At 47.9% G+C, this 16,248-nt stretch overlaps 1 protein-coding gene across 2 annotated transcripts in view; it reads right to left on the reverse strand.

Annotated features, from left to right (window-relative positions):
- Window positions 1-779: 779 nt before the first annotated feature.
- The window catches only part of CHMP3 (charged multivesicular body protein 3), a 33,573-nt gene continuing 18,104 nt past the window's right edge, over window positions 780-16,248 (reverse strand). For both annotated transcript variants that reach the window (XM_029083009.2, XM_029083010.1), the window contains exons 3-6: window positions 8,833-9,012; window positions 2,882-3,003; window positions 1,509-1,623; window positions 780-1,352 (exon numbers count right to left, since the gene is read on the reverse strand). In XM_029083009.2, the coding sequence (XP_028938842.1) occupies window positions 1,210-1,352; window positions 1,509-1,623; window positions 2,882-3,003; window positions 8,833-9,012 (560 nt within the window). In that variant the 3' untranslated portion in view covers window positions 780-1,209. The remainder of the gene's footprint in view (window positions 1,353-1,508; window positions 1,624-2,881; window positions 3,004-8,832; window positions 9,013-16,248) is intronic.

Below are 16,248 nucleotides of genomic sequence, written 5' to 3' on the forward strand. Positions count from 1 at the left end.
GAAGAAAGGAGTAGCCACCTTCAGAGGGAGCAGGGCAGGGGAAGGGTGAAACCTACAGGCCCTAAGGAGTCAATCACACCAACTTTTCCAACAACCTTTACGTAGTCTAGGTTAGCCTTTGTCTTAACGCGATTAGACCATTTCGTTGACTGACGCGGCCCACGTCTCCCCGCTCCTCAAGACCCTCCACCGGTTGCCCGTCCATCTCCTCATCAGACAGAAACTCCTTACCCTGGGCTTTAATGCACTCCGTCGGCTCACCCCCTCCCACCTCACCTCCCTGATTTCCCACGACCCAGTCCGCACATCTCATTCCTCTAATGCCAACCTTCTCCCTACGTCCATCTCGTCTATCTCGCCCCCGACACCTCGCCCACGTCCTCCCTCCCACTTCACATACGACGGACCACCACTCACCCCACCTCCAAAGCCTTATTTTAAAATCACACCTCCCCCAAACGACCTTCCGAAGCCCTTCTCGCTCTCGCCTTGGCACTTGGATCTGAACCTTTTAAGCACTCGATATTCATCCCGCTCTCAGCCCCACAGCACTCGGGTGCATATCCGTAATTTTCACGTCCGCCTCTAGACCGTAAGCTCCCCGTGGGCACGGAACACGCCTCCCAACTTGTATACTAAGCATTCGGTACGGTGCCCCGCACACGGGAAGGGCTCGATAAATACCGTCGATCGATTGCAGTCAGTAAAAAGAATCCAGTCCCAGCCGACGAGTGGCAGAACGCTCGTCGCGCGGAACAGAGTGACGCCGGGAACAAACGTTAAAGCAAAAAATTTATTAAAATCCATTTATAGTGTTTTTCAGAAAAACATTCAGAATACTTAACGTTCAAGTTATTTTTGGTGGTTGCCTCTACACTGATGAGGGCTTGGTGGGAAGACGCTACTTTCTGTAGAGGAATTTTTTTATATTTTTTTAAACAAGATACCCTTTTATATTGGAAAATTATACATTCGACATTGCACCATCTCCGCTTCATCATATATACCCTCTTTCGTTCATATGACGGCCCTATTACCCCTGGAGTGAGTTAACAGAAAACGGTAGAAATATCTTCTAAGACGATACCGACGGGGGAAAAAAAGTATATTACATGAGATTCATAAAAAGCTTTACATTTTAGAGTCAAGACACTCATCCATCCCAACAGCACGACCGAGAGAACCCGACAGTTCCCAAAGGGCACCCACCTAACTGCGGAGAGTAGCTAATCGCGACTGCATCGCCTCTATGTCATCCTCTTCCTCCTCTTCCTCCGAAGCAGCCGTTGCCCCTGCGAGTTCTGGTTCCGGAAGGGCATCAGTGACTTTACTCGGTGCTTTGCCCAGAGCCCCTGAAGAGAAAGTGAGAACCCCTTTCCTTTTAAAAAAAAAAATAATCATCTTTACCTGCTGGCTTTTCTGCTCGAAGAGGGGGCGGGGTGTTCAGTTTAAACCCCTAAGCGTGCGGGAAAAGGAGAGAGAAAAAAGAATGGGCCCAACAGCTTTACCTGCTGTGATCTCAAAGAGTATTTTATCAATCTCCATTTCGGCTTCCTCTTCCATTTCGTCTTGGTCCTCCATGCTTTCGAATGTGTCCTCCAACATCTCCTCTATAATCCCAGCCTGAACACAAAGAAGACACGCTGCTTTCCACCATCCCATTATCACCAGAGGCCCAAGGGGCACTCATTCGTTCATTTATTCATTTAATCATACTTATTGAGCACTTACTACGCGCCACTTACTACGCGCAGAGCACTGTACCAGAGCACTGTACTAAGCACTTGAGAGAATGAATGCAATGCAATAAACACACTGATCTGGCCTGTCACCCAGAAGCTGCGGGGCCTAGTGGATAGAGCCCGGGCCCGGGAGTCGGAAGGACCTTGTCTGCTGTGTGACCAAGGGCAAGCCACTTAACTTCTCTCTGCCTCAGTTCCCTCATCTGTAAAATGGGGATAAAGACTGTGAGCCCCACGTGGGACAACCTGATTATCTTGTATCAGTGCTCAGAACAGTGCACATAGTAAGCACTTAACAAATATCATAATTATTATTATTATTAACCTGAGTTCTAATCCCAGCTCCTCCACTTGTCCGGTGTGTGACCTCAGGCAATTCACTCCACTTCTCTGGGCCTCAGTTCCCTCACCTGTCAAAGGGGATTAAGACTGTGAACTCCGGGTGGGACATGGACTGTGTCCTACCTGACTGCTCTTTCTCTACCCTGGTGCTTAGAACAGTGCCTGGCACATAGTAAGCGCTTGACAAATACTATTAAAAAGAAAAGATGTAGAATCCCCCGCTGCTGCCCGATGCCCTGGAATTCTGCCGGAATCCGGGCAGCCGGAGGGAGAGGGGCTCCGGCCAAAATGGCGGAATGCCAGGGCCGCCGTCCTTCCCCCGCACTGCTGAGCGCTCTGTGTCCGGTCCAGCCACCTGGAGGAAGCGGGCTGGCCCTGACGACACCTCCAGCAGTTCACCCCCAAAACCTTAATGCGGCCTTGGCCTGCTGGAAGGAGCCTGGGCCTGGGAGTCAGAAGGACATGGGTTCTAATCCCGGCTCCGCCGCTTGTCTCCTTTGTGACCCTGGGCAAGCCACTTCACTTCTCTGGGCCTCAGTTCCCTCATCTGCAAAAGGAGGATTGAGACTGTGAGCCCCACGTGGGACAGGGACTGTGTCCACCCCGATTTGCTTGTATTCACCCCATTGTTTAGTACAGTGCCTGGCACATAGTAAAGCGCTTAACAAATACCATTATCATTATTATGATTATGAATGACACCTTCCCCGCTCCCAAAGAGCCTGCAGTCTAGAGGGTCTGCCCGCCTGCCACCCAGTAGACGGAGCACCGGGTGGTTGTGTGATGGAATACCTCACCTTCATCATCTCTTTGGACAGTTCTCGCATGGTGGCCTGGATTTCCGGGATCTTCACTAGACTCTGCATGGCTTTCATCACCTCCGTACTCTTCTGTAAGGAACCGGCCACTCGGAGAACAGCTGAAGGACAAGATAATAATAATAACAGTATTTAAGTGCTTACTACGCACCAGGCACTGTACTGAGCGCTGGGGTGAATACAAGCCAATCAGGTTGGACACGGTCCCTGTCTCTCAGTCTCAATCCCCATTTTCCAGATGAGGGAACGGAGGTCCAGGGTTGTGAAGTGATTTGCCCAGGGGCACACGGCAGACAAGTGATGGAGCCGGGACTAGAACCCATGCCCCCCTGACTCCCAAGCCCGGGACGTGATGTCAGCAGCAGACCCCTGATGACCAGGGCAGTGGCTTCCACCGATATTATCTGCTCAAGTTCCTAATACCAGTACTCTACCATCATCAACAGTGGTATTTACTGAGTGCTAACAGTGTGCAGAGCACTGTCCTAAGCGTTTGAGAGAGTACAACAGAGCTGGCAGAAGTGTTCCCTACCCACAAGAAGCTTACAGTCTAGGCGACAGGTGATGGATGGTATTTATTTATTGAGAGCCCAAATAATAATAATAATGATGATGGCATTTGTTAAGCGCCTACTATGTGCAAAGCGCTGTTCTACTATGTTCTAAGCGCTGGGGGGAGATACAAGGTGATCAGGTGGTTCCACCTGGGGCTCACGGCCTTAATCCCCATTTTACAGATGAGGTTACTGAGGCACAGAGAAGTTAAGTGACTTGCCCAAAGTCACACAGCTGACAAGCGGCGGACCGGGATTAGAACCCATGACCTCTGACTCCCAAGCCCGGGCACTTTCCGCTGAGCCACGCTGCTTCTCCAAATGTGGGCAGAGCTCTTGGACGGGGGCTTAGAAAGACAGCAGACTGTGTGTAAAGTCTGGTCCTTGGCCTCAAGGAGTTTACGAGCTAATGGGAAATCAAACTCCGAAAAATGGACAAAACATAAAACAGTTGAAAGGACATGAGCTAAGAAGCAGTGTGGCCTAGTGGGAGAAGGAAGAACCTGGGTTCTAATCCCGATTCCAATGCTTGTCTGCTTTGTGACCTTGGGCAAATCACTTCACTTCTCTGGGTCTCAGATATCTCATCTGTAAAATAGGTATTAAGACTGTGATCTCCATATGGGACAGGGGCTGATAGGCATGTATCTACCCCAGTGCTTAATACAGTATCTGCCAAATGGTAAGAGCCAAATAAATACCATTTTGTTTTGTTTTTAAAAAGCACAATTAAAAGGAACATATATAAATAGATAAGTATAAGCAGCGTGGCTCAGTGGAAAGAGCACGGGCTTTGGAGTCAGGGCTCCTGAGTTCGAATCCCAGCTCGGCCACTTGTCGGCTGTGTGACTGTGGGCAAGTCACTTAACTTCTCTGTGCCTCAGTTCCCTCATCTGTAAAATGGGGATTAAGACTGTGAGCCCCACGTGGGACAACCTGATTCCCCTATGTCTACCCCAGCGCTTAGAACAGTGCTCGGCACATAGTAAGCGCTTAACAAATACCAACATTATTATTATTATTATAAACTGATGATACATGGGGATCATATAGCCAGGGCACAAGTACAATCCTCTGCGGAAAAACCCTGTCGTCGGAGTCGCTGGCTTTAGGAAAAGTGGTGGGCTGTAAAGTGGTGGGCATAACGCAGCCCAATTTCCTGGATGGGGAAATGGATGTCGACCAATTCACTCAATCGTTCAATCGTATTAAGTGCTTACCTTGGGCAGAGCACTGTACTAAGCGCTTGGGGAAGAACGATACAACAATAAAGAGTGGCATTCCCTGCCCACGACGATGAATGCCAACGGTATTGGAGGCGGCCCACTAAGGGTTAGTGGGACATCTGTTCTTTTTTCCCTTCCCTGCTCTCCTTTAGGGCCTGGTACACTGTGCTGGGGAAAACTCTGAATATTAAACAATCCAACATCGAAAAGTCTAACACCAAGATCGCCAATTACCGAACGTTCAACCAACTGTAGACCAAACCGGCCACCACGGGACCAGCCAGCCAGGAGTAGGTCCCCGAGGATAAAAGTCACCCCAAACAATGTCTTCATAGTCGACACCATCCCCCCCAACCAACTACTGGACACCTCCCCACCCGGGCCCTGTCTCCCCAGACATTCCCCCTGCTGTCCTATTTTAATAATACTACTATGCGACAAGCACTGTACTAAGCGCCGGGATAGAAACGCGCTAATCAGGATCCCACCTGGGGCTCACAGTCTACGTAGGAGGGAGAACGGGAACTGAATCCCCATTCTGTAGATGAGGGATTGAGGCCCAGAGAAGTGAAGTGACTCGCCCCAAGTCACATAGCAGACACGTGGCATGTCCATCTGGGACTTTTAGGTATTTGATATTCCCCCCACCCTCAATTCTACTGTACTTGTGTACGCTATCAATTCTACATTACGTATTATTGTCCGTCTCCCCGTCTAGACCGTAAGCTTTGGGCAGGGAACTTGTCCGCCAACTGTTCTGTTGTACTCTCCCAAGCGCTGAGTACAGTGCAGCTAGTAAGTGCTCAATAAATACCATTCATGATGATGACGACGAAGTGGCAGAGCTGGAATCAGAACCCAGGTCTTCTGACTCCCAGGCCTGCACTTTCTCTCCCAGGCTTCACTGCTTCCATCGGTGGAAGGAGCTGGTGTAAGCTGGTTGCGGGCAGGGAACGTGCCTGACTCTCCCAAGCGCTTAGTACCGTGTTCTGCACACAGTAAGCGTTTAATAAATGATCGATCTGACCGGAACCCTGGTCTGTGTAGACGTAGGGTCTGGTCATCTGGAAGTGCATCCAAACAGAAGTGGCTCGTCCATGTTACTGGACAATGACTGACCTGCGGTCAATCAGAGCGATTGGCTTTTCATTCATTCATTCATTCAATCATATTTATGGAGTGCTTACTGGGTGCAGAGCACTGTACTACGCGCTGGAAAGTACAATTCGGCAAGAAATAGAGACAATCCCTACCCAACAATGGGCTCACAGTCTAGAAGCGGGGAGACAGACAAGAAAACAAAGTAAAACAAGTAGGCATCAAGAACATCAATATAAACAGAATTATAGATATATACACATCATTAATAAAATAAAAAGAATAATAAATACGTACCTATATATACAAGTGCTGTGGGGCAGGGAGGGGGCAGAGCAGAGGGAGGGAGAGGGGCCGAGGGAGGAGGAGCAGAGGAAATCCCATTTTTAATCCCATTAACAAACTGCCTTCAGCCTGACCGTTAAAATTAGGTGATTTTCTACCATTTGGCCCCTGGAAGAACTGACCCACCGGCAGAGTGCTTGTCTAACCCCCACTGTCCCCTCTAATACTACCTCCCCCAAAGGGGAGGGGAGCAAGCGAAGCAAAGCCGGAGAAGGGAGGGATGATGTGGAGGGACGGATTAATAATAACTGTAGTACTGGTTAAGCACTCACTATGTGCCAGGCACTGTGCTGAGTGCTGGGATGGCTACAAGCAAATTGGGTTGAACACAATCCCTGTTCCACGTGGGGCTCCGTTTATCATTTGGATAATGAAAAGGCTAAGAACCTAGCTGCAACTCTATTAAAATGCAGATTTAAAATCCCTCAGGCGATTCAGTCTTTGAATCCCCAAATCGCCTTCACCCAGCATCGGGAGGGCATATTAAAAACAGAGGCGTTTCCTGGTTTGGGGAAACACCCAAGAAATGGCATGGCCCAGCAGACAGAGTCTGGGCCTGGGAGTCGGAAGGACCTGGGTTCGAATCCCAACTCCGCCACTTGTCTGCCGGGGGACTTCACTTCCCTGGACCTCAGTTATCACCTCACCCTCAGCCCCACTGCACTTATGTGCAGATTTATACTCTATTTTAAAGTCTGCCTCCCCTTCTGGCCTGTAAGCTTGTTGTGGGCAGGTAATGTGTCTCTTTATTGTTCTACTGAACTCTCCCAAGCGCTTAATACAGTGCTCTGCACACAGTAAGGGCTCAATAAATACCACTGATTGACTGGTTGAGAAGGCCCAGGGAGAAGGGGCCCGAAAGCAGGGGTGACAAGGAAAGCCCTCTGTCCTTCCCCTTGTGCCCTCCTCCTCTTCCTCCTCCTCCTACTGTGGGGCTGGGAGGTGGGATGAATAAAGGGAACAAGTCAAGGTGATGCGGAAGGGAGTGGGAAAAGCGGCAAGGCGGGGGTTTAGTCAGGGAAGGTCTCTTGGAAGAGATGTGCCTGCAGTTCGGCTTTCATAGCCCCTTCAGCCCTCCAGCTCTGGAAGGGGGACGGTGAGGAGAGCGCACATTTGGGGTGAAAACATTGTCAGGTCCTTTCTCTTCTTAACCAAGGACACTAAAGAGTCAAAACTCAAACCCCCTCCGAGATCCGGTTGGATCAGCCAGGCACTGGGGGCGAAAGGAGAAGCTGCTTGTGGGCAGGGGATGTCTCCTACCAACTCTGAAATCCTGAACTCTCCCATGCTCTTAGTACAGTGCTCTGCACCCAGCAAATGCTCAGTAAATACCACTGATGGATTGGTTCCACTCTGCTCCCAAGCCTGGCTCCCGTGTCCCGGTTTGACTCAGTGGAAGGGACAAAGAAGGCTGGCCGGAGGCTTTCTTTGTGGGACTGTCATTCTGTAGATGAGGGAATTGAATCCCCATTTCCATCCCCAACTATGCGACTTAAACCATTCGCATTTCCTAGAAATGTTCCTTACGTCCCATCCCAGTACAATCGGGTGGTCCCGGGCTTTGGGTGGAACGCCAGATCATGGAACACAGCGCAGACCCCTGGGTTTGGGGACCTAAGTCCGGCTGGGAAACGTTCCTCGCTGCCAGCCCCGATGAGGGAGACAGATGCCAGGGGCAGGGAGGGCTGGCTACTCCTCCTCCTTCTGGATTTAAAAAAGCCCAACTCTACCGCAGCCTGGATTCTCGAGCAGCTGCCTTTCAAGCTCCGGGTTCTTGGCTCTACAGTTCAGCCATCTGGAATGGGGGGGGAGATCGTGTTGACAAACTTTTTCTATTAGCATGGCGTCCTTAGAATATCTTTGGTGTCAACCCCGGATCAAGCTGAGACAGGCAAACATATTGATTCTTAGTAATACTTTGATTAAATGGCTTTTAAGTGCTCACCAGGCACTCTACAGAGCACTGGGGTAGATACAAGCTAATCAGGTTGGACAAAGTCTCCGTCCCAACTGGGGCTTACGGTCTTAAAACCCATTTTGCAGGTGAGAGAACTGAGGTCCCGAGAAGCTAAGTGCAAGGTCATGCAACAGACAAGTGTTGGAGCCAGGATTAGAACTGGGTTAAGGATTAGGTAAGGATTAGGCCTGGGCATCAGAAGGACCTGAGTTCTAATCCCGGCTCTGCCATCTGTCTTCTGGGTGACCTTGGACAAGTCTCTTCACTTCTCTGGGCCTCAGTTCCCTCATCTGTAAAATGTCTGTCTCCTTCTCTAGACTATAAATTCCTTCAAGGTAGGGATGGTATCTTCCAACTCTTCTGGACCATACTCTCCCCAGGCTTAGTGCAGTGCTCTGCACCCAGTTAGCACTCAATAAAAACCATCCCTTGATGGACTGATCACAAAGTGAGATTACAATCTGAAAGTTGCCGGTGGCCATGCGTTGGGGGGAAAAGGTTTGTTCTCTGAGATAGGACTTTGCCCCTCGGCATTTTTCTAGACTTGGTCTCTGGAATCCCGCTGCCTGCTTAGTACTTCTAATTATTCCAGGAACCTTTGCAAAAGATTAAAATCCAGCAGTCAGCATCCCAAAGGAGCGAAAGAATGAGCATTGCAAGCGCTTATCTGGGTTTGAAAAGCATATCCTATTTGTTCCCTCACCGGCCTGAAGCAGCGAGGTGGTTAGTGAGATTCGGCTGAGCTCTTACCGAGCTGGTTCTTCATCCCCATGAGAACGGAGTTCATGTGGGCTTTCGATGCGTACAGTTTGCTCACTGCCTTTCGGGACCGGATCATCTCCTTCGCCAGGACCACGCATACATCCTTCTGGCCCTTTTTGGCCGCATCTTTCACCGATCGCTTCACTTTTTCTTCCTCTCTCTGGATATCTACATTTTGAACGACACGGGGAGAACGAGCGTTAACGAGGAGGGAGGCCAAAGTACCAAAGGAACTGCTGACACTGCAAGTCAGGATTCCTTCCTCCGCTTTCCCTGCCAGATGAAACAGGCCGACGCACGGGCGAGAGTAAATTCGACACAGGACACGCTGCTGAACAGAAATAAAATACAAGGTTTTGGTTTCCCCGGGAAACAGCTAGCGACTATCCTCTTAAACCCTGACAAATGTCCGACCTGCTCTTTCATATCCCACACTAAGAGTTCTGGTACATTAGAGCAAGCAAGCCAGAGTCGTGGAGATTACAGATTTTCAGAATGCCTTACTGCTCCCTGGGGATTGGCTTAATTCACGGTGGGCAAGAATCTCCCCAAAAGTTCTAAACGCGGGGCTTGGGAGGGCACAAATTGGATTCTGGAGCTAGAGGTGGCTTTTCTCCTTCACCGGCCTTGCGACTCACATCTGCGGGATTTATTATTAATCATTTCCCTGGCACGACCAGGGGCTGCCTTGGGTCCCATCTCTGGCCCATTTGGCAGCTGGGGGCACCCCTTTCATTCATTCATTCAGTTATATTTATTGAGTGCTTACTGGGTGCGGAACACTGCGCGAAGCCCTTGGAAGAGTACAACATGACAATAAACAGACACATTTCTTGCCCACAATGAGCTTGCAGTCTTGCCCTCAGGGATCAAGGCCCGGCAGCCGGGCAGGGTTGAGGCGCTGTGTCCCACCCCTGCCTATGGCTACCTCACATTCACCAAAATCGTATTTAATGAGCGCTTACTGTGTGCAGAGCACCTCCTTAAGTGCTTGGGAAAGTACACTACAACAATAAACAGTGATAGTACCTGCCCACAAGGAGCTCACGGTCTAGAGTGGGGGGAACAGACATCAATACCACCATCGTCGCTGCCCTCTCCAGACCTAGAAACGTCGTGGGGTCTCTGCCACTCACAGCCATCATCCCGCCCCACCACCCCTGCACCCAAATAACTGGGCTGTTATAGCTCCCCCCAGCAAAAAGATCCTGGAATGGTTGAATTTGGGTGCCAGCTTTGCCTGAGAGAGCCAGGATGTCAAGGTGGAGACATCTGGAGGAGGGTAAAGTGTTTCAAACCGCAGGAACAATAATAATAATAGTAATAATAATAATGGCATTTGTTAAGTGCTTACTATGTGTCAGGCAATGTACTGTGTGCTGGGATGGATACAAGAAAATTGGGTTGGACACAGTCCCTGTCCCACGTGGGGCTCACAATCTCAATCCTCATTTTACAGATGAGGTAACTGAGGCCCAGAAGTTAAGTGACTTGCCCAAGGTCACACAGCGGACAAATGGCGGAGCCGGGATTAGAACACACATCCTCTGACTCCCAATGCACTTTCCATTAATTTTAAGGTCTGTCTTCCCCTCTAGACTGTAAGTTCTTTGTGGCCAGGGACTGTGTACCAACTCAGTTGCACTGTACTCTCCCACGCAACTAGTACAGTGCTCAGAACACAGTAAGTTCTCAATAAATACCATGGATTGACTAAATGATTTGGTAGAGAATAATTCACTTTTTTGTTTTGTACTTCCCAGGTGCTTCTGTACTTCTCAACTCCTGTTCTCCCTCCTACTTGGACTGTGAGCCCCGTGTGGGACAAGGACGGTGTCCAACCTGATTAGCTTGTATCTACACCAATCCTCACAACTCATAACGCTTAATAAATACCACAGTTCATAATAATAATAATTGTGGTATTTGTTAAGCGCTTACTATGTGTCGGGCACTGTACTAAGCACTGGGGTGGATATGAGCAAATCGGGTTGGACACGTTCCCTGTCCCACGTGGGGCTCGTAGTTTTCATCTCCATTGTACAGATGAGGTATGCACAGAGAAGGGAAGTGACTTGCCTAAGGTCACACAGCAGGTAAGTGGTGGAGAAGGGATTTGGAACTCCTGTCCTTATGACTTCTAGGCCTGTGTTCTATCCACTGGGCCATGCTGCTTCTGAGTAGTAATAATACAGTGGATTGCACCCCGAGGGCACTACATAAATGCTACCGTGAGTTACGACTATTTCGTATACAAAATGGTGCCACTGATGGTGAAAATTACCCTTGGGTGTCAGTGTGGAATTGACAGCTCCAACCTCACCAGGTACCTATAATGAGTGGAGAGAGTTTTATTCTTCAATAATAAGACGGCTAAGGAGGTGGAGAGAGGAAAGGTAAAAAACAAATGCCAGTTCTTCCTGTCTACTTCAGGGTCAGAAAAAAAGACAAGACATTGTGGGAGGGAAGAATTCCAACAGTAAAACATGAAATCCTGTCATCCTGACAATTCCCATTGCTAGACGAATAACCTGGGCTAAATTCAGCAGCACAAGGCTGAATCAGCAGAGCTGGATTTCATTTCTGATCACCAAAGTGCCATAGAGAGGTAGACAAACTGAAAGAAATTTACGTGAGGTGATGATTGAATTCAGTTATGACTAAAAATTCAACTTGTAAGCTTGCGCAGCTTAACTGTGACCACCTGAAGAAAGAATTCAATTACACGGCTTAAATTTATTTGAAAGTGTTGGGGCAGGGGAGAAGAGAGCTATTAAATGACCCCAGGAAATTCAGAAGAAAAAAATCCTTTCAGCTACATCCCCGAGGGGGTGATCGATTCCAAGAGATCCAGCTGTGCTCTAAGTTTCCTCACTTGCTGTTTGTGAACCCCAGGCTTTGAAAAGGAGTTGGGGGCTCTTTTTTCAGGAAGTGCTTAGCAAGAAGGAAAGATAAAATTCGCAGTCATTTCAAGCTTCCTGAAAGGATAGCAACTGCCTCTGGCTTTACTAACCGGATAAACAAAACCGTGCACCTGAGATGGAGGGAGGCCTGGGTTCTGCCGCTCAAGACAGAAATGCCCGAGTGAAGAAAGGGGAGGAAGATCCTGGGCTCCAATCTTCCTGATGTTGGAAATTGATTGTTGAAAAGTTAAGCAACGACTGAAAGAAAACGACAGTTCTGTCTTTCTGACTGAAAGAAAACAGCAGAGATTTTTCTACTTTACTTCACAGCGGTATCAATCACCACAGAACCTGGGGACTTTCACAAGTACGCTCTTTTTCACGTAAAACCCCACAAAATGTGGTAAAGAACAAGGTACTTTTCCTCTAACCACCAGTCTGTGAGGTGCCTGGGTAATTTCCTCAGCAAAGTTAAAGGCCAAGGCAAAGAGGCAGGTCTGGCCTGGTACGGGCAGGAACACACAGAGAGGCGGGAGAAAAAGTTCTCCTCGGGCTTAACTTAGATGTCTATTTCTCAGTGCCAGCTGACAATAATAATAATAATAAAATGTGGCATTAGTAAAGTGCTTATTATGTGTCAGGCGCTGTTCTAAGCACTGGGGTGGATACAAGCAAATCGAATTGGACACAGTCCCTGACCCACATGGGGTTCACCGTTTTACTCCCACTTTACAGATGAAGTAACTGAAGAACAGCGAAGTGATCTGCTCAAGGTCACACAGCAGACACGTGGCGGGGCTGGGATTAGAACCCAGGTCCTCCTGACTCCCAGGCCCGGGCTCTATCCACTAGGCCATGCTGCCTCTCAATTGACGATGCGGCGTTCGAACTCGGGGCCTCAGACATGCAAATCATGCACTCTACAACTGAGCTACATCCAGGAGGGTACTTTACGATTCACTTCTGTAAAGTATCAATCGATCGATCAAAGGTATCGATTGAGCATTTACTATGTGCAGAGCACTGTACTAAGCACGTGGGACAGTACAATACAACAAAGTGCCCTCAAAGCAACGTCCTTGGATTTCATCTGTTTTTACCTCCGAAGGAATGAAATATCTGGGCTAACGTGGTTCTCTGTGGCCAGCTCCAACTGCGACCAGAAGCAATAGGAGCATATGGGCTCTCTAAGACGGGCCCAGGGCCAGTCCAACTGGAAACTGGGCTTATACCTGGGTAGGCAAGACTCAATTTTTAAAAGTAACAACGAAGGGTGGTGTGGTTTGTTTCAAGCCAATGTTTCAAGGAGGGTGTGATGCAAAAAGACAAAATTGACAACAGACCCTGATCCTGCCAATAGTCGTAAAAACAGTATTATTAAGCACTTACTGTGCACAGAGCACTATGCTAACCGGTAGGAAAAAATACACAGGTGGAAATTAGACAAAGTCCCTGTCTCTTAGAGGACTCAGCAAATACTATAGCGAACAACCATCTTTAGGTGTAAACAAGGTAGAAGGAACTCTCTGTCACATAATGGCTTTTCCATCAAACCCACCCCACAGATATCATCAGTGGCATTTATTGAGTACTTCCTGGGTGCAGAGCACTGCATTAAGTGCTTGATACATACTAAGCGCTGTGGTAGATAAAGGAAAATCAGATTGGACACAGTCCCTCTCCCCACATGGGGCTCAAAACTTAAGTAGGAGGGAAAACAGTATTAAATCCCCACTTTAAGATGAGGAAACAAAGGCCTAGAGAAGCAAAGTGACTTTTTTTAATAGTATTTAAGTGCTAACTATGTGCCAGGCAATGTACTAGGTACTGGGGTAGATACAAACTCATCAGGTCGGGCATGATCCATGTTCCACATGGGGCTCACAGTCTTCATCACCACTTTACAGATGAGGCACAGAGAAGTCAAGTGACTTGCCAAAGGTCACACAGCAGACAAATGGCAAAGCTGGGATTAGAACCTAAGTTCTTCTGACTCCCAGGCCCGGGCTCTATCCGCTAGGCCACACTGCTTCCCGCTCCTCCCTGCAGGAAAGAAGAGGGACCACCCTAACTGGGGTCTCCTTCAAACATGAAGCACAGTTGGATGTGTTTCCATTGGCAGAATGAAGTTTTTCATTCAGACGCAGTAGGATTTTTTTGTAGGGGAGGGTTACTTTATCACGTAAGATTGCTCTTACATCTCCAGCCGAGGTCTATGTACGAGGCAAAATTTCCCGTGTAGATGTTCACGGGGGAGTTAATGAAGCTTTCCGATAATGGCTCATTAACAGGAAATTTCAGTTGATTTGAGAAACATCGCCTGAAAAGATTGCAAAATAAGATGTCTAGGTCAGTGCTCCTTCCGGGCCTCACCTGCTTCCCTCTCATCATTCACACAAATGGTACACACTTTTCCCTGAAGAAACTTAGGGGTGGTTTGACGTTATTTCCACAAGGAAATATTGAGTGCTTTAATCTCTCGATCCCTCGACCTAATTTAGTATCCCCAGAATGAAAAAGCCAATAAGGAAAATCTGTAGCTAACACAACGGTATTTAATCTGAGAGGAGTAACTTTGTAAAATACACTCAGGCTGTGCATGGTGTTTCAGGTTTTACAAAGATACATTAAGCCTGGCCTAGGGGAAAGCGTCTAGGCTCGGGAGTTGGAAGGACCTGGGCCTGGCTCCACCATTTATCTGCTGCATGTCTTGGGCAAGTCATTTCACATCTCTGTGCCTCAGTTATCTCATCTGTAAGACTGTGAGACCCTATGGGACATGGATTGTGTCCAATCTATGTTGAATCTACCCTGGTGCTTAGTACAGCACCTGGATTTGTATTTGTTAAGTGCTTACTATTTGCCAGGCACTGTACTATTTTGTTTTGGTTGAAGTGCTGGGGTAGATACAAGCTAATCAGGTTGGACACAGTCCATGTTCCACATGAGGCTCACAGTGTTAATCTTTATTTTACAGATGAGGCAACCGAGGCACCCAGAAACGTGAAATGGCTTGCCCACGGTTATGCAGCAGACAAGAGGTGGAACTGAGATTAGAACCCAGGTCCTCTGACGCCCAGGTCCGTGCTCTCTCCACCAGGCCATGCTGCTTCCCAATGGCTCCCATCACCCCCATGAAGTGGACCACTATGATCTTAACTTTTTTGGTGATGGGGGAATGTCCCAAATCAATGTCAGTCCAGAAAACTGATTTCGACTCCCATCATTTCCTCCCCACTTTAACTGGAATTTCTTATTTCTCAAAGGTTTTGCGTTCGACAGTAACTGAGCTCAGTGTTTGGGGACGTGCCAGCTGCCATTTTCTGCTGAGACATAACTTTAAGCCAAAGGAAGGACAATTCCCTGATGACTGAATAAAAGGATGAAATAGCATCAATCTTCTTCCCTTGACTTCAACGATCTCCCCTTGCATGCAAAAATTTTATCAGTGGATTTCTCTGAAGCTTTCTCATCTTTGGCGGTTAAAAACACCGGTCATTTTTGCTCTGCATTTCTCGGATTTTTGAGTATGATTTCAGATGACGGATGCGCACAGATTAAAATGGTTCTTAAATATTACATATTCACTACATTTACATGAGAGGGTGAAAAGATTAACAGTAAAAAAAAACCCCAAAACCCACTTTACAGTTTCAGGTTGCCGTGGACCCTGATGTTTAATCAAAGACATTTTGAACGGATGGCAATGCTGAGTCAGTCCTTAGAGGAAAAGGGAATTTCTGGTGGAGCCCTGAATGACCCTGGACTCGCGAGCCACGTTTAGAACGCATTCGTAGTAGGCCCATCCTACCATCCATGTGGAATGACCTTGGGCAAGTCACTTCACTTCTCTAGGCCTCAGTTACAGCAACTGTGAGCCCCATGTGGGAGAGGGACTGTGTCCAACCTGATAAACTTGTCTCTACCCCAGTGCTTGGAACAGTGCTTGACAAACAGTAAATGCTTAATAAATACCATAAAAAGTATGGATAAGTATATAAGTAATCAATGCTATTTACTGAGCACTTACTATATTTAGAGCACTGTACTGAGTGTTTACAAGAGTACAGTTCAAAGGAATTAGCAGATACGTTCCCTGCCCACAAGGAGTGAGCAGTGTAGAAGGGGAGACAGGCATTAAAATAAATTACAGATAGAGGAAAAGGATATGTAAGAATAAGCACATAAGTACTGTAGGGCTGAGGGTGGAGTGAATAATAACAATTATGGTATTTGTTAAGTGCTTACTATCTGCCAAGCACTGTACTAAGCGCTGGGTTATATACAAGGTAATCAGGTTGCCTCGTGTGAGGCTCACAGTCTTAATCCCCATTTTATAGATGAGGGAACTGAGGTCAAGAGAAGTGAAGTGGCTTACCCAAAGTCTCAAGCAGACAAGTAGCGGAGCAGGATTAGAACCCACATCCCCTGATTCCAAGCCTGTGCTTTTTCCACTAAGGATTACCCTTAGTAATAACTATTATTATTATGGCACTTAAGT

The sequence above is a fragment of the Ornithorhynchus anatinus genome, chromosome 18 (genome assembly GCF_004115215.2).
Source record: "Ornithorhynchus anatinus isolate Pmale09 chromosome 18, mOrnAna1.pri.v4, whole genome shotgun sequence".
NCBI classification, from domain to species: domain Eukaryota; kingdom Metazoa; phylum Chordata; class Mammalia; order Monotremata; family Ornithorhynchidae; genus Ornithorhynchus; species Ornithorhynchus anatinus.